Raw genomic sequence first — 19972 nt, 5'->3', positions numbered from 1 at the left:
ACTAAAATAACTAGAACTAAAATAACACAAGACGCAAGAAAAATCTTTATTGATCAGCGGCGTTTGCTGACCTACTTCAGTGACTTCCACAAAGAATAAATACACATAGATAAGGCTGTGTAAAAGCTTGTGCATGTACAGATTAACAGAGCAAAATTGCTCAAGTAAATGGAGAACTGACCTCAGTGGCGCCAGAACTTCTCTTGTACGTTCCAAAGGCACTAATACGCCTGCACGACACTGGCCACAGAACTGGGTGAGGAAATTTCTGCATCAAGTTCATAATTTCTTCTTAAAATAAGAAACATTTTTTAAAAGATTCAGTCAGTTTGCAGTGTATCAAGCAAAAGAGAACATACCTACTATATACATTATTTCCACATTTAATTACCTTCATTGCTAAAATTCCATATATTTTTGCTTTGAATTTGCCTAGCTTCTGATCTAGGCCTTCGGATGGGCCTGTAGGGGTTTTTTGTGCTATATTACACTGTCCTCTATTGCCAGAAATAATTTTCTCCCTTTTCCTCAAACAAGTTGGGAAAAGCGGGGTGTGGTGGCCTAACAGCACCCACAAATGACCAAAATACTTATAAACACACTCCTGGTACTGCTGTCCCATGGAATAGCAGAGCTTGGGCTAACACTGTTCTTCATTCACATTTTTTTGGTGGAGCACTGAGAGCGCCTGCTACCATCCTGACAACGTATCTTCAAAGAGGGGCCGGGGTGGGAGGGTGTCCCAAAATTCTAGTTACAAAGACAGACCATCCTGAATAAGAGTGTAAATAATTAAAATGGTTCTCCTCCCTGTTACCTCTAGCTGATGAATCCTTCCTCACCTGAAAGAAATTAGACTGTAGAGAATGCCACAGCCAGATGTTCACTCTCAGGCTAACTTATGATTTACAACAGCTCAGCACATGAATGCGTCTAACACACGGTGAGGAAAATGTGATTTTTCCACTGTTAGTTTTCCACCACTTCTGATAATTTTAGTGATATTAACCCAGTTCTTTGTCTACTCTTCTTTCTCCATTGCAATAAGTGCCTTTGCAGGGTTTATGGGCTGAGCAGCCTAGCACATTGACTCGGTCAGGCACATTTTCACAATAAGGAAGCAGTTAAATGGCCATGGCTCTGCTGTAGGAATGTTGGTTTAAGGCTATTAATAAGGCACATGAGGTGAATGCCTTTCAGCCAAGCGCCCTCCACATGTGCACACCTGTTTCAGCATGATTTTAAAGAGAAATTCCCGAAAGAAACTGTTCACAGCACGCAGTCTCTAAGTCTCAAATGCATTTTTGCAAATACTCTAGAGCTTTTAAGCTTTTCGAGCTGTACTGATGTCAGGAATACTGATACACCAACCACCAGGTAAAGCATGCTACTTCCTAGTAAGCCATTTTCCCTTAAGAAATTATCTTTGTCTTATTAGCATCTCTGTTGTCATCATCTGCTACTTTAAGATTATTGCCACTGACTTCCAGTATCTTGATCATTCCCACCTGATCATCTGCTGCCGAAATGCTTTCCCTGACCAAGGCCCCCTCTTCAAACACTGCAACTCACTTCTCCAAGCATGCATCCACACGGTTACATATTTAATTTAGCCTCATTTAAATCTCAGCTTAACTATTCCCTCGGTTCAGTGCTGCAGGTCTTGATATCTTTGATCCATCCACTTTCTCGTTTCCTCTTCATTTTTTGGTGGGAGAGGGGCGGTTGTTCTCAAAGTGTACTTTACCTTTGTCTCTTGCCAGTGAAAGCATCTCAAGCAGGGCAAGGTTTTAACTGTGTGTTGTATTGAGCCAGGCACACTGTCCAGCATTAACAAAGCAAAGGCTGACCAGAAAAAGGTCAATAAGTGAACAAAAAGCAAATAATGTAACAAAAGAAGAAGAAGCACCCCAAAAAAAGCAAAGTCTACAAATCAGAAAAGACCAAATATGAAAGAGGAACTACCATTAATCTGATGATTGTCATGGTCACAATTCATCTACTAGCATTAACTGACAGTATTTCACATGTACACTTACTAATAAGCCACTATTGAGATAACTATGCTTTAGCTGTAAAAAAACAGAGCAATTAAAAGCTCACATGACAGGCACTGCAGGCATCTGTTCACTGACAACTGTTAAGACTAACGGTCATTAGTTTAATGACACTCATTTTTGTTCCTCTACATGATGTGCACAGTAATGCTGGAGGACTGATATGGTGAAGGGGAAAGGGCTCTTACCGAGGTGAGAAAAGATAAACACAGGATCTGCTGCTGGAAAGAATGAAATAAATCCTCTGAATAAACTGGAATTGCTGAAATGTTAAAAGACACAGCTGAGGAAGTCAGACATAAAATGAAAATAGATACTGCTAATTCAGAACAGGATGCCTGCTCTAATCAGGATAGTTTCAACACTACAACTTTATCACCCATCTTCCATGACCAGCAAAGAAATTTCATTAAGCAGTTTTAAAATGATCCACGTGATTACAGAAAGACATTCAATGAACATGACAAAAGAAAAAGGATGAAGAATGGAGAACACTGAAGAACATCTCTAATTCAAAGGCAAAAAATTGTCTAGCGTTTTGGAATTAAAAAAGTATGATGCCCTCTTAAATGCTCTGCATTTTCTTTTTAAATATTTGAAGCACCGAGTGTCTTCACTGTGACTGATCTCGCTAACATACCATTTTTAACCTTCTAATGGTCTATATTTCCAATAAACCAGTAGCAAGTATAAGTGATTAAAACAGGTATCACAGAAGGAACATTGAAAGATAAGCCATGTGATTATATTCCTACTCACCCATCTTGTATTCTCATTTGAACAGCTGAAGTTGAGTGAATTGCTTCACTATGTGTGCACTACTCTGGGAACTTGGCTACCATATCCACAATATGTGATTTGCCAATACATACCACCTGCATACTGAGGGAACGGAAGACCTTCCTGTGGAGGAATATCTTCCCATCCTGTGTGGGTGTACAGAAGCAGATGTGTACGTACAATGGATAGCTCCCAGGACAGATGAATTGAGACATGTCATAAGTCATGCATTGCTTTCCAATAATGATTATCTTTCTACGGGAAATTTAACAGAATAATTTTACTCCTTCAGAATACCACATTGGAGTTTGATGGCATAGCAGATGGCTAGTAAGATAAACTATCTTGTTTCCTTCTCTTTTCTAGCAGTTTGAAGAATCTAACTGTAGGGGGTGATAACTTTTCAGCATGTACCTAGTTACTGGCATTTCACTGAATCTACCAGCACTAAAAATTAGACACACAACTGAACACTAAGTAGACGGCTGTAGTCAAGCTACTGAAAAGCCCTCCTACCTCAACCAATACTGGAAAGGTTGTGGTTAGTGGTCTCACTGCATTTGTCTTGCATGTAAAATGAGCGACTACCTCTAAGTGACATAAACATCTTTTACAAGGAGAGTCATTTGGCCTCCACTGTTTCAGCAAAGTGAAAAACACCACTATTTTTCTCAGAAGTAGGACAGCTACTACGGAACAGCTTTGCAAAGGCAGCTTTTATATACTGAATTCTACAAGAGTACACATAATCTTGGTTTGTCCACTTGACCTTGTCTCTTGAAAAGTTGTCATGTCAGGTTTTCAACCCCATGTCCTTGTAGGGACACTCCACTCACTACTTTTAAAAACAGCAAGGGCAAGGGGAAATGCAGAGTTCCCAATGCATGCCTGATTTCTAACCAACAGTGCAAAATCCCCTATTCTTGCATATCTAGCAGCTTCTCTTTTACAGCTACCATTTGCAAGTAAGGTTAAACAGAATTCTTGACAGCATCGTTTAATTTTAAAGATTTACAGAAGGGCACTATTCCTACAGAATATTTTTCAACTATTTCTGAGCACTTTTGGATGGACCTGTGGTAATAACCTCCCCTGAATTTTCTTATCCGCAGTCAGCTCTTAGTTTGCCAGTACAAGCTAATGTGAGCTAGGAGGCCAACCCTAACAGTTCAATATCTAAAGCTTTAGCATGGTTCCAGATTCTCATATGTTTGTCTTTAGCATTCTAAGACTTTTCAAAATACAGACAGAATCCAAGAACAATGGACTGTGCAAAGGCAGGGAAATAAATTTATCCGCCCTTTTATTTAATTGCAGAGGATTCCTTTTGCCCTATATATCTATCATTTCTCAGACTGAAGACAATCATGACACTAGAAACTGCTGAAGCTAGAACCTACACAATCTAGTGAATTTGCAGTGGTGTGAAATAGTGTGCTCTTAAGGATTCGGTTGATCTATGCTTATCCTGCTTAATTATACATATCTTCACATTCTCTGGTGCTTTACAAATTGTAAACAATAAGATAGTCTCACTCTCACACTTAAGCCGTACTGAAGTTAACTGTGGCAGTAATCCTGGTTTTATTTGCACTTTTTACAGGCCTGGCTTCCTCTGCACTCTACACAGAGTAAAATGTTATTATATGAAGTCTAAACAGCATCCATTTTAAATAACAAGACCTGAATATAAATCTCAACCTGTGTATTTCTCTGCAAGTTTGGCTGTACTTGGAATTATCAGTCCAGAACATCTCTATTTCAGAGCCCAGTCCTTTTTGCCAAGAGAGATGTTCTTTTATCCTGATTATAGTGAAAAAAGCCAACTTGCTGGCCTGACTCAGGCTCTAATTATTCTGTGCCTTTATACAAGCTTTTTATAGTTCCTGGTAGAAAGGCTGAAGGGAATCCTACACATCCACACAAGGTCTGAAATTTGTTGCCCTCTTGCAGAAAACCATCCAAAAATGACTTAATGAGATTTGTCCCTTCCCTATGTGCTTTTCCTTTCTTAGAGTTAAGATGATGCACACAGCGATTTCCCTCATTTTGTGTTACTCCAGCTTTAGTAACAGAGGAAGGGGCTGACTGCAAATTGTGCTATAAAATATACAACCAATTTCTCAAAAAAGCCTGATTACCTACTTAAATAAAATACTCAAAGAAGCAACTACACCCTTTGAAAGGAAGTATGGGACAATAATAAAATCTCCAAGTCAAAATGCCTATGCCAAGAAGATTCAATATGGTCTCTGAATCTCAAAATAAGCCAAAACTATTCATTCCTGCCATTTACAAACACAGAATCATTCCAAATTGCCTAAAAGCCATAAGAATCCAAACCAATCACCAGCCTTTCACAGATTAATCAAGTGCCTCATGCAGACTGGGAAAACGCAAGGCTGTGCTGCCCTCCTGTTTTCGTTCCTTCAGCATCGAGCCAAAACCTGATACCTATTCTAAACCAATGTGTTCTGTACTACTGCTTCCTGGGAGGCTGGGGGTTGAAGACATGTAGGAAAGGGAGAGCCTTTCTCCCAGTTCTTTACAAGGTATAAAAATCACATGAAAAAAATTCCAGTACTATAACAGGAAACCTTGCACTTTAAATCCTCAAGTCTACTGTGAGTGGACAAATAGAAAAACAGGGCACCCCACTTAAATAAATATTCCACCTACTACTAATAATATTTTTCTCCTCTCATGTATATGAAAAACAGCCAATTTGTACTGTTTTCAAAATAATATTCAAGGAACAAAGGAAGTTATGTACAGCACATTTTAAACAAAGTCAAAATACAGAAACCAAATTCAACTTCAGTTGAAAAATGTTTTAAAAAAATTAAAGTTAATAGAATAAACCCTTCTTTGTAAATCTCTTCTTATAATTTCCTTTAGTTAAAGATAACAATATATTGGATTAAAGTCCATACATAACATATCAAATGTTTTTTTTGGTTTTTGGTTTTTTTTTTTTTCAGAGGATCTATTCATAGCAGCTTGTATTTGCAACATATGCAGCAAATTATACTATTAAACACTTAATCCTAATAAAGTTTAAATTTCACCCCGAACAATAAAGCTTGCACAAATCTTGCTATACTTGAAACAGGATTCTAGAAATAACCAATAAAAGTCACAGGTATCTATCATGACAATTAATAATTGAACATTTGAGATGTAAAGTTAGCTGCTTACATTGAAATGTTCTGATGAAATATTAACAATAATTATGATCTTTTTTTCAATCAGTTAAGGTTCACTTTTTTATTTACAAGATATAGGAAAATAACAGATAGGTGAGGGCCCTGTGAGTCAGTTTACATGTCTCTGGAAAACGTGTACTCTTATGTGCCCTCCATGGCAGCCGTGAATGGACTGATCCCACTGAAAGGCCTTTGCAACTCCAGCGCCTTGCCGAAGAGCTGAGTACCGCACCAACCTTCGTGAAAATCCACAGACAGAGAAAAATGACTGCTGCAGCAGAGATCCTCTGGCACTAACAGCCCATATACACAGCACAGGCTGCTACAGCAGCCCTCCAAAAAGAGGGCATCCTCCAAAAAGAGGATGTAATGAGCTACACCAGCATTTTAAAAGCTGAATAGAACTTAACAAGTACCAATGAACAGAACTTAACAAGTATAAACACAAAGACCTCCACAAAGAGTAGTACCAGCTTCTGAAAGCAAGATTCATGAGAATGCCCCCACCAATCTAAATTTTATTTCAGTTTAAGAGCTCCATATATAATGTCTGACCTACCTAATGTTAATTATACAGCTCTGAATGGGATTTTCTTCTAAGCTACTTTATTAAAAGAGCCAATTCCAACACAAAAGATAAATCAGGCAAGCAGGACCCCATCTTACAAGACTAATCATGCCACTGCAAGCCTCAGTTCAAGCAGGTATTCAGCCTAGCAAGCTGCATCACCCTTCAACATGAAACATCATTCCTCATTTTTCTTGACCCATGTTCTCACTTAGCTGTGCAAAAAGATCTGATTGTGTCTACTTTCTCAACTAAAAATAACACCAGGGTAAATAATCATATATTGTTTCATACAGCAGCCCTGTAACTTATATGCAGAGAAGAGTCCATCAGGAACCTGCAGCCATCTAACACTTAATTCAGACTAAAACTCAACAAAAGACAATCTCAGTTTGCCTGAGACTTTGTTAGTGCAATTACATACACTATACATGCACATATTTCCATATAGCATACATATAGGAATAAAGTCTAAAACTTCAGCAGTGAATTGAGGCTTTCGACATTGCGCACCACTGCATAAAAAGGTGAATTATATTTTTTTTAGGGGTGGTAAATACTCCTTTGTAAAAAACGTGTGCTAGCTTTTCTCTGCAGACAAAGGCATATGCACTTTGACAGGTACTAGGTACTTCTGACTTAACTTGAAGGTGCAGATGTAAATTCTCAGAATAATATAAATGTCTAACTCTTTCAAATCCATTGACCTTAGACACTGAAAGTATCACCAAGAATCTGGGTCCTTCATCACAAGGACAGGTTAATGGAACTGGACCTGCCTTGTATCACTTCAGGAATCGCATTATTAGAAAAACTAGTAAACTGCTTAAGCAGCATGGAATAATTTCATTAAGGGGTTCAGAGTGATCTGATTTTGCGAGGAGCTGGGGAAGAACTAGCAGGTGCAAGGATGTTGTACCAGGAAACTCTTCTCTCATGAGACTGGATAGAGTTGATGACATGGGAAACTTGGGTTGCCAACTTTCTACGGAGTATATAACTCTGAAACTCTGGGAAAATGAGTTGGATTATGAAGGTTGAAGAGAGAGGCCAGTCCATTACTGAAAGATAATCTAATTGAATTGTGCCAATTTTATGTGGATGATTACTCTCCAGATTAAGGGCTAGTGCCACATTTTCATTGCTGCTAGTCTACTTTCTTCACTTCTCAGCTCCCTTATTTCACAGACCCATCTGGAGCTAAGAAAGCACATTAGTGAAAATTTCCCACAAAGGGTTGGTTTTGTGCAGCCAACCATGCCTTCCCCACACTTACCGCAGCTTTTCTGGAGAGGAGTTCCTCAGAACTCAGTATCCTTACTCTCAGAGTAAGGCATTCTTGAACAGAGTACGACAATGTTGAGTGGTGACAGTGGAACCTAAAGGTTGGCTTTGACTATTCTGATCCAGACATGCACATTACTGGTTAATGTTTGCATAATTCATTCCCATTTTGTGCCAGAGGAATCTCTTACTTCACAAGTTAAATTTTATTCATAGCTGAAGTCTACATTCAAAATAAGACTGGGCTATTATGGAGGCAAAGACTTATAAAAATTGAAAACTCCCTTTGAAACACATGCTTTCCAGTAAGAGCAGCTAGCAAAATGCAAAACACGGTCAACATTCCAACACCATGATGTCAATTTTCATATGCACAGACAAAATGCTACATGTAGAAATCAGCTCTCTGTATCTTCCTTATTTATGGTGTCCTTGTGTTTCCCTCTATTTTCATTAGCAGAACTGCACCATGCAGTGGAAAGTGCAACCCGTTAAAAGGTTCAAAGGAATCTTCTGAATATAGTAAATCTGGCAAAAAGTCACATCGATTTTTAAAAAGTGAATTTCCATGTTCTGCTTCAGTTCTCCTGAAAAATAGCATACATGCTCTAAGGACTGGTTTTGATGTTTCCCTCTGCAGTAGTTCGGAGAAATTCCTGCCAACAGGGATGGTCTGGAACACCTGATAAAATGGTCTTCAATGACACACAATAAAAAAGTGACATGTAAAAAAATGGAAATCACTTCAAATTTTGCAAGGTTTATAAGCAACAGGCAAATTATCTTTTTTTATTATCTCTGCTTTTTTTCCAGAGGGATAAATACAGCCAATTTTCAAGAAAACTAACAGCTGCAGACACAGCTTTAAATGCCATCTGTCCTTAGCAGTTACATGAAGAAGGGATTAAATGATTCACACCACACAACAGGAAATATGATAACCAACTAGTTAGCCCTAATGAAATTCAGCCTCAGTTTGCTTCCTATGGGCAGGTCTTACTCAGGAAAAACTCCCACTGATGTCTCAGGCAAAGTGCCTGCAGACTTCACTGGCACTGTTACTCAAGTGCAGAATGTTGTACTGTTGAAGTAGAAAGCCTCAATTTCACAAAATAAGGTCTCACTTGTGGCACGGCAACCTAACGAAGTCCACGGGGCTCCCCAGCCTGGATCTTTTTCAGGACTGAGGTTTTATAGCGCTTAGGCCGAGAGTCCTCATACTACCACTGATTCAATGCGAACTTTTGGCAGAGAAGGAATGATGGAACACTCCTATAGTACAGCTGAAGAGAACAAGGTCTTTTCTTCAGTGTTCTCAAGGACTGGCCTTAACATTTGGCATAATAAAAAAAGAAAGTTTACAATTCCTACATTTTCCCCATTTCTAAATAGTGGCTTCTATGTGACATACGACAGATGGCTTACAGAGGTCTAAATTCAGCAAGAAAAATAAGCAATTATAAACAAATACATCATTGGTGTTTGCTAAGGACATAATTCAAGCAAGTTCAAAAGATCAGAACAAGACCCACATGTTCTGTTATCCCAGCTAAGGCCCTTCTCAAGATGGTTATCTACAGGAAGAAATTTTCTCCAAGAAAAGCTTAGTGTTCCCAGTACATCTCTGTTGCCCTTGGAGAAACCATGCAAGTTTTTTAAAAAAAAAAAAACAAACTAAAATTCAGCTCATAAATAAAAATTAAAAATATACAGAAAATTTTCCCTTTCAAAGTAACACTGCTGTTTAAGACTAGGTAAAGATTTAAAAGGTTGCAAGTTAAGAACAGGTGATGCTAACAGGATATTTGAAAGGCCCCTGAGACTTGCAACATTAAGTAAAATGTATTTGCCTACTGATCTAATTGCTTACTAATTTTCAAATCTATCCCCACTGGATAAGTAATGGCATTTTAAGCCCAGCTCCTGGCATTAAAAATACATTTATAGTTTCCTCTTAGCAGAAGATAAACAGCTGCATGGTAAAAACCCATACGTTAAGATGGCATTCTGGAGGTTTTCTTATAGTTTTAACCAACCTATTGTGTTCTAAATTTAACTGAAAGAGATAGGAAGAGGAAATGGGAAAAGGATTTGGGTGCGCAGTTTCACACTGGGGTGAAGGCAAGTGCTCAGTCATGCAGGGAAAATGTCTGGAATATTTGTGTCTTACAGAAGGACTGACCACATAATTAAAGTGGAATTTAAGCCAAAGCCTTATTTAGTAAAATATCAGAAGCCATTTCTCTATTTATCTTGCTCAAGGAAATACTAGTGTTTGTTTAAAAACAAGAAACTACTCCAGCAATTAAGCAAGATGACCCAAATTTCCTTGCATACTTTAAAAATCATTCCAAAACTTTGAAATTTGAAAATGCACCAGAAACATAACAAAAATGTTTGCAAGGAAAAAATTTAATAAAAATGTAAAAAATAAAAAATATTCCAGGCAGACAAAAAGAAGCTCAGAATGTAGGCACCTACGTAGGTTTTGAGCGAGTTCTTACGCATCCAGGACATACCTCCAGATACAGGTGGAGTTTGGAGAATATATTTCTTTGTTAATTTTTAAATGATGAGTGACAGTAGGTCTAGGATTGGTTCTAACGTCTAGTTCAACGATCCTCGAGTGTAGCCCAAAGGAAGACCAAAATGGCATAAGAACAGCTGAACTAGTTCAGACCAAGGATCCATCTAGCCCATCAGCTTCTGACAGTAGCTGTAACTGGACACCCAAAGAGCATGTCCAGAACAAGTATGTACAATACTTCCCTGGACTCACCTACTTTTCTTAGCCTCCTGTGGTTTGTCTATATAGTAGTACTTAGTGGATCTTCCCAGTACTCATCCTGTCTCCCCTGAAATCCATGTAACCTTCTACACAAAAAAAAAAAAAAAAAAAACAAAAACCCTATGGCAAGGAGTGCCAAAGTTCATTACATGGAGGACAACCACCTTTCATTGTTTTGAATCTGTCTCCTGGTAGTTTTATTTAATAGCACTCAGTTCTTATGTTGAAAGAACCAAGTTACCAGCTGATTCCTGTCTAGCCTTTCCACCCCATTCATAAAGGGATCAGAACTGTATACAGTACTCAAGTGCGGGCAAACCAGGAATTCATACAGTGAAAGGATGATACTCTTTGCTTGTTTTACACCTTCCCTTCATAGCACTTCCTACCATTCAATTTGCACTGTTAACTGCTGCCAAGCGCTGAGCTGGCTTTTGCATGAAAAGATTTACCTGAGAATCACTGGTCTAGAGGAAAAGTATAATTGTTAGTCACATAAAACACCTTATATTCATATATATTCATTATAAAATTGGGCGACAAAAACAGAGCCTGATCAAGCAGTCTTATCAGTTAGTGGCATTAGTAAAATCCCTACATAGCATACACAATGCATCTCTCCAGCGATAGATGTATTCCCTCTTCTGCTTTCTAACAAAGTGCTGATGAGATCAGCTGAAAGAATCAGTAATGTGTTGGATGTACCTGGCAGTTTCCAACTAGAACATCATCTACCAAGCAGGCAATACTCAAGGCACTACTATGCTATTGGTTTTTTCAGCCAACATCCATGTTAGTCAACCAGGGAACAGTTTAAAACTATTTGGAGACTCAAGAAAACAAAACACCAAATGAATAATGAGACCTTGAAAACATCTAATAAAAGGAGACTCTCAAGAGAGGAAGCCAAATCATATTTTAGCATATTTCATTTGTTATACACCCACAGAGAGCACCGAGCTTGTTTAGCCTTCTGCTTCCACACCACTGCTACACCAACAAGAGGCTGCAGTAGCTGGGAAAGCAAGGAAAACTATCAGAAGAGGCAAATCTGAATGTATTGCAACCAGTACTTGCATCATCCTTTCACATTTCTCCATGCCAGTAGATGGCCTGGAGCAGCCACATACACAAGCAGGGAAATTGCAACAGAAGGGGGGGATTTTTTTGGAGCTAGTTACTTTCTTGCTGAATCAGCCAGCGGGGAATAAATCCAGTTTCTGCAGCCTTCTCAGAGCTTCTGCAAGGTGCAGGCCAGGAAATATTTATTGCCAAACAGAGCTTGAGAGAACACAATCCCTTACTCTTTGCATTCTGTGGCAGTGCAGGTGTGCCCATGTCATCTTATTTCTGTGACACTAAAAGGCAATAGAGCAGGCAGCTAAAACTCTCTTCTTCACGGGTGCATTTACTATAGCGTGAGCCTCTATAGGTCCTTTCATATATACACACTATAAATGATACCCTGTTCTGCTTGCATGCACTGACAAGAGACTGTACCCTGTAAATTTTAAGCAGCTTCAATTTTTGGCAAAGCACCTGATGACAGAAAAAACATTACATAAATACAGAAATACATGTTTCCGCATATAAACAAACGCTCCACTTATTTAATGCTAAAAAACAGTATCATTAACCAGTTGGGACCTCCCACCGTGGCACAAATGACAACAGTTAGCATACAACAACAATCTAGTAATTGCAATCATAAATGCATTTTTAATATTGTTTCACAATTTAGTCGAGCTGACTTGCATTCACTGTGTTTCTAGTGCATCCAGAAGCATGACAAACTGACAATTCTTGGAAACCACATTTCTCAAAACAGACTGAGAATACTGTTTTCATTTTCTCTGCATAATGATGTTAAATCTAATAAATATAAAATTAGAAACAGAAATAACATTGTTCCTAAACAGTTTATGTAATATGCTGTCTGGAAGGGATATATTAGGCCAAGTTTTCAAAAACTGCCCACCCTTTATAAACACATGATGCTTGCACTTGCACTTCTCAAGTATTATCAGATATCTACATAGCCAGGTACTAGAATTTGCACACCAGAAACCTATTCTTTCAAAAGAGTTTTAAGGGTGAAAGTTTTGGTTTAATCAGCTAAATATGATGAGAAATGCTCAGCCAGACTTTTGGAAGTGCCTAAGGCATGTAATGAGTGCTTGCCATTGGATTAATTGAAATTTACCTCGTTACTTGTTTCGAAAAATCCAGCTAAGCACCTACCAATAGTTAAGTACTGAACAGTATTTGGGTTTAACTTATGTCTCAAGTCTTACTGAAAGTCACCAAAACAAAGGCTCAATATCACACAGACCCTTCTGAAAATGCTGCTATATCTGCATTAAGTTTAGCACCCTTGCATAGTTGACGGTCATCAAAAAGTGAGTTTGTAGAACTGTACTCCCTCTTAGAAGTTGGAGCGAGGCCATTTTGAAAATATGACCCTTAAATTCAAGAGCACTTGACAGTCTACAGACTTCAGCTAATATCAAGAAAAGTTCTCCTCTTACGGGACAGAAAGTTATATGCATGCTTTCAAAACCTAAAGGAATTATTTATCTATCAGTGACAATAAAGTGAGTGTAGAGGGCGTATCAGAACTGCAGTGCTGTACAGTTCCTATGTGGGTCTTCGCTGTCGCTCGAGTTGCCATGGCTATATCCAATGTCCTTTCTGGAATGTTGCGCTCGCTAGCAAACTGTACTTCAAAAACAAACCCACTCTTTCACCATGCACAAACTCTCTCTGTTTTACAGAGATTTTGCATAATAAGAATTACACTGGGACTGTTCAAGTAAGACTGTGTTGGACTGTACGTATCAGTATTATCAACTATATAAGATCTTAACAACACACTGACTTAATAGCAAAGTACAATATTTGCACAGTATGATATAACTCATGCCCAAAGATTTCTTGCATAGTCTTACAACACAAACAAGTATAGTGGCACAATTATAAATCTGCTTCCACTATCACTGAAATTAATACATTTTACTACTTCATTGCAAGCCACGTTTATTTGGTGTTTACTTAAACACCAGCTCCTAGATTCAGGTGAGCATGGAAAACTATTTTAAGAAAAGCTTCAAGCCCCAAAATTGCAGATAAAGACATAAATATGTGAACCCTACAGGTTCTAGAAATAAAAGCAAATGAAAAGGACTCCAATTTTTAAATATATGTTCTTTTGAAGCGAAACTCATTATTTTGGATGGTCAAATCATGATTTCTGAACGAACAATAAAAGGGCTTTAATATCAGTACAATCAATCATGTACAATTTCTGTGATACAAAGGCAGGAATGGAATTTGGTGCACAGCGCCAAACTGCCACCTCAGTGCCGTTTATGCCCCAATTTGGTAGGGAATGGGATTGATCCAGCGGCACTAAGCAGACCTGAATGAGTACTTATCCATGACTAAGTGTTCAAGTATCTGCTAAAACCAAAGATCATCCTAGAGCTATTCCTTCATTTCTTCACTAAGTTCTCAAGAGAAATTAGAAGCCACTGGCTGTTTTGAGAGATTATTCCCACACTTGAGGCTTCTCTAAAGGTGTTCGACTCTTGGATATCTAGTTTTGGAACTGGCAATTTGCAGCTCTACACACAACTGATTTGAGAATCTCTGCCCAATTTTTAGCGTAACCTCGTCAGAAATTATCATCCTAGTGAGCACTGATACCCATGTCTGAAAACGTAGATACAGAATTCGAAATCTAGCTGGACACTGACGTTAAACCACCTTTGCCGCATTGGAATGAATGGGTTTCGACCATGCTTTAGCTGAATAACCAAAGCTTGATTTTCTGAGTTGTATCACTGCAAGCATCATTCATAATTACTACGATAAAAATATTTACTGAGAAGATGAAAACAAATAAATGAGATAGTAAAAGGATGCCTTTACTGATATCATCTGTACTCTTGGTCATCTCCCATAGTCGACTTAAAAATTTTATGAGTACATTTTAAAAAATAAGTATTCATACATATTTTGTGTCTCAAGTCACAAGACAGATTCATCACAATTTTTCTGGCAGTTCAACTCTTTTGGATTGTAAATTGGGGGTAACAGCAGTTCAGATCCTATGAGCACTGGCTGAGCAATCATTATTAGTCATAAATTCAAAGCAAGTTCAGAAACTTACATAAGTTCTCTGGTAATGCTGTCACTGAGTTACAACCTTGTCAATAACAATGAATATTTTAAGTCAGAACACTTCTACAGAGTCTCAGAAGTGTTATTTGTCTATAGTAGAGGCATTTCAATCTTCAAACTAAGAATAAAACCACAGGCCTATTGAGGCCGATGGCAAAACTCCAGATGGGTGCAGAATTGCATCCTGCCTACAAAAAAGTGAAACTGCATCAGATCTAACTCTGGACTTGCAAATCTCATCCTAATATTTTTGATTAAAGTTACTGGAGATTTAAAAATCCTTACTATTGTATGGCATGTAGATCATAATCTATTTTCTGAACATTGGTGTACAATACATTCAGTGACTGTAAAACAATATTCCAAAGGTTTTCCACAAAGATGGGTCTCCAAGTCCACTATGTCATATAATGGACATCAGATTTTTGGCCTTGCAAAACTCAACCTTAAAGACATTTACTGTGTTGGTAGTTTTTGGCAGATTGGTTATGGCAGAATCATTTTGAATAAGATAATGTTTTCAGCATGTATATCCTTTATATCCAAAATATCAGATAGTTAGAAAAAAACATAATGCAGGCAGGGATTGCAGAAACATAAATCATGGAAGCAACCAACAGTTTATTCAATGAATATGTGACCTATGAAACTTTCCCTTCCATAGAAACCCAGAGCTAATGCTTCTTAAATATCCAGACATGGTGTCTTTGCTGTTACTCGCTCCTCAGACATTAGCAGCCCCATGGTCTTTGGAGGTGAGATGGACTGACTTGTAGAGGGTTTAATTTGGACTGTAGGAACCTAAGAAAATATCAGTGTATTCCTGATTTGAAAACAACATACCAGAGAATAAATCTAAAATGAATCCATGTGTAAAATTCTTGATGATGTGTATTTGTCTATATGAGTCTGCTAGCCATCATTTCTTGCTGCCATTAATCCATTAGTAAGAATATACAGTCTTACATACTTTTCATAACAAATATAACAGCATCAAGCTGAATGGTGTAATAACATATTATCACAAGGTTAAGAAAGAGCTGGTTACCAGGCTGAGCATCCTGCCTTTTCAATTACCAACATGGAGCCATATGTACTCAAGAGATCACTTTAAAAAAGCAAAATTGGACTTGGATACTTCTATTTTGTTTATTAGCTTAACCATCTCCTAAAATCTGTACTATTGATAGCTCACCTGCTACCATGTGAGAAAAATGAGGAGCCTTTTACACCATATTTAGCAATAAATACACATGAACAGCTACATTCAAGGCCAAGGATATAGATAATGTTCACAAATACATAGAGTCTGTGGAACACAGTAACATCTTTGGATAGATTCATTATTTAAATCTTTAGAAACAACAAATTATTCTATGTTGCTGCTACCATTTGGTGGTAGGGGGTTTTTTGTTTGGTTTTAAGAAAAACATACAGACATCACTTGCTTGGATTACCATTGCCTTTAGACTAATGCAGTTCCATTCATTTCATTTATATTGGCACATATCAGAAAAAGTAGGGTCTATGTCTGCAAAAGAACACAGCCAAGGCTAGCCCGTAAGTGGTCTCCTCCCGAGTCATTTATGCCACTGCTCTTGGTTACAGAGCAGATTTAATGAACAGGCAGCTCAGCAATGCTCAGTGGTAAATTATTCACTGGGTTATCCTATGAAATCTAATTTACCTACTAGTATAGCGGCTAATCTGCCCTCGACAAAATAATTTTGTCAAACTTGAGACGCTACGTATCTGTAAGGGCAGAGTTCAGTTTGGGGCCTAGCTAAACACCGTGCTGTGCTTGTTACCACACTGAAGAATCAGAAAGGGCTCCTATAACCAAAGTTAACTTCATTTCTTCTCAGAACAGCTACCTCTTTTTCACAACTTCTCATGTTAAAGTTTTCTTTGCATTACATTCATACCACATTCCCACCACATTCTTTTAAAATGGTCATTATTTTATTCTGTACCTGCCTCAAGCAGGATGAAATTAATCAATTGCACATAAGTGACATGACATAGACTTGTGACCCTGCCCAGCATCCAATTGTTTCTAATTGATTAGCTCCAGACATAAGCACTTTAATAGCCAAAAACAACACAAGTGGAAGCTATGGTACAATATTAGGGTAGAATGACTGTGTGTGGTCCATATAGTATGGCCCCAAGCAACCAATTAAAGAATTAATGGTTATTGGATACCAAAAATGTTATGTTAAATAATATGAAATATCTTTAATGTGCCTAAAATTGTGATAAAACACCTAAAACTTAGGAGCAGAAGGGCCTCCTACAAGATTGGGGTTAAGTGCTAATGACTCAAATATGGCAAATAGATTATAATATTTTAAAGGACAATCAAGACCAAAAAATTTGACCTGGATTGAAATGTTCATAAAGCTACTCACAATAGCCTATTGATTACTCCAATGTGTTTGGGTTGTTTTTATTATAAAGAGACAAGTGAAGCTATGCCAAACCATTTGTGGAGAAGAGGAAACTATGCCACTACTGGTTCCAGTTCTACAATAAGAAAAATATGAAAGAAAAAAATACAAGAAAAATATTATAAAAGAAAAAAAAGAAAAAAAAAACCACCAAACAAACAATCTCTTCGTAACCAAAAGGCCCAAACACAAGGTTGACATTTCCCTTCTCTGAACTTCTATTCTCATCTTGAACAGAACTATGAAGTGAACTTTACATACTGCTTTCTGAATGTTTTATAGGGCCGGTTATTACAGCATTGCTCAACTGCTTGCACACAAAAACACAAGCTGAACAGGCACAGAAAGTCAATAACATTTTTGTTCTTGCATAAGAAACATGCAAGCAAAAAGCAGAAGATCCCACTGTTGCCCTATCTGCTTGGACATGCACCAAATGCACTGCAGTTTACTGCACAATTAATAAAAATCTAAAAATTTTTACTTTAATGGCAAGTCCTTTACTCAAGTAACCAGTGTACCTTCATGACTAGCTGCAACCATAACACAGATACAGGAGGTGTTCATCAACAGGTAGCTGCCAGATGACTCACAGCACACAGTGCACTCAGCAGTGCTACTGAGCATGGGTTGGAGCCCATTCCCACTACCTTAAACCTCAAAGTCCACCCCAAATTGATCAGAGCTTACTCAGCGGTCTAGTACAGTCTCCTCAGTTCTTCACACTCCTTTTGAATTTACTTTTGCCTGCTATATTATCCTTCAATTCAAAATTCTTCAGGATGCACATTTATATAACACCCAGCACACCAGGCTCCAGTTCGAAACCACCATTTCACCATCGCAATAGTACAAAGAGTACACAACAGTACTACGGTAAACAGCATCACTGATTTTATTTAAAACCAAGATTTTACTTTTTTGTCAAAAACTACTACAATACTTCAAAAAATGATGCTATTTATTTCAAAAAATATTCTTCAGATTATTTAGCTGTCCTTTTCTAAGGATTTCTGGATGCGGGTGTATTTAAGACTGAAGAATGCTTGAAACATTCTGTGCTGTGGGAACTATCAGTATAGAGAATGACATACTATAACAACATCTCTGCTGCATGCCAGCACACCATATTTCTTGAAATACTCACTTCTTGGAACTGATTAGGCTCATGTGTCAGGCAATAGATCAGTTGGCAGCTATGGTTTTCCTCCATGGTGCCTGTATTCATTGAACACTTGAAGGAAAGACCTTTTTGGACCACCCTCCCCCCGCCGACACTGGCTTCCAAGTGCTTTAGATGTTTCCACCCAGGTATTTATATAACCCTTGTCACCTACAGTATCTTAACATTTATCAAGTGCTAAACCTCCTGGGGGCAAAGAGCAGCTGTGCTGCCTAGAAAGACCCATGGCATTACACATCTGGCAAGATCTCCCTTTTGTCCACATATAGTAAAGTCAGGTACAATATTACTAGGAAGAGAGAGAATATTAATTTCCCACGTGGATGTCTTTGAAATTCAGTTCAGTGAAAGGAAAACCTTCTCATCGGGAGCCTTTTATTTACAGTGCAGTTCCTTCAGCAGTTTTCTGTTTAAAAAACAGTAATTCAAAGTGTGCAGCAAGATCATCTGATAAAGGACCAGGCATGACAATAGCAACAAGTTCATTGCCTACCTGTAGATGAGCATAGAGAGCAATAGCAAGCCAAGCGATCTCCCAGGAGATCCCTGTGGCTTTAGGGCTGGCCATCCTCGTGCCTTGGGTCTCTGCTGAGAGAAATTGTTTCAAGTTACAAACAAAATCAAGTGGGCTCCGCCAGAATTTCAATGACTAAAGCAAACTGGGCAAAGGCATGGAACCGGCCTTTGGAAGAAATGCAATGCAAACACCGGAGTTCTGTGCTGGCCAGAGGAGCAGACGCGTAGTGCATGCCATGAGCACAGCCTGCAGGGTGAGGCAGTTCCAATTAGGGAACAGAAAGGGGGGGAAATGAAAGGTTTGGGGAAGCTGACAATAGTGGCCAAGTTTGATTATCTCCTGAATGGAGGAGAACTTATCAAGCTGGGAACACCTCCCATCTTGATTTCTGGGAGGTAAAATCCAAGGAGCATAGGATTTCTGAGGTACTGTTCAGCACTTTCACCCACTGAAAGCTGAGAGCCCAGCTCTGGGACTTCAGCAGTCATTTGCACTGCCTTTGAAAGCTCTGATCATAACAGCTCAGGGACTAAGCAATCAGCGCAGAGGAAGAAAAAAAAAATCCATCAGTTTAGCGATCGTCACCATTACAGGGCCAACACGAAACTGTCAGTCACTTTTACTAAAACCTTCAATTTAAAATTGCCAACAAAAAAATATCATGTAATAATGCTGCTAATTCTGCTAATTCCTAGTGTCAATGCATCTTTTTGCCTCAGACTATTCATAACCACAGTGATCTCAAAATAGTACGAGTTCCACGCACCCCTAATACGCATGCACACAAACAGCCCTCCCTCCTTCCCTCCCTCCCTGCCACCACCCCACTATTTTGCAAAGCCCCACAGTGAATGCAAATCTCCTTCAAAAAAAGTACTCCTTTCTAAAAGGTCAGATATCCCAAAGGAAAACCATCTATCCAAACAGTTCTTGCACCTGTCAACTAAACATAATTAA

At 38.4% G+C, this 19972-nt stretch overlaps 1 protein-coding gene across 1 annotated transcript in view; it reads right to left on the bottom strand.

Annotated features, from left to right (window-relative positions):
- The window catches only part of ADAMTSL3 (ADAMTS like 3), a gene marked incomplete at its 5' end in the record, with an annotated part of 185956 nt that extends 166890 nt beyond the window's left edge, over positions 1–19066 (bottom strand). Inside the window, one exon of the mRNA XM_082322576.1 lies at positions 18992–19066. Within this exon, the coding sequence (XP_082178702.1) occupies positions 18992–19066 (75 nt within the window). The remainder of the gene's footprint in view (positions 1–18991) is intronic.
- Positions 19067–19972: the final 906 nt, after the last annotated feature.

The sequence above is a fragment of the Platalea leucorodia genome, assembly GCF_965183815.1.
Source record: "Platalea leucorodia genome assembly, chromosome: 9".
Lineage (NCBI taxonomy): Eukaryota > Metazoa > Chordata > Aves > Pelecaniformes > Threskiornithidae > Platalea > Platalea leucorodia.
The sequence above is the reverse complement of the archived record's forward strand: the minus strand, read 5'-3'. Positions and strand labels throughout refer to the sequence as shown.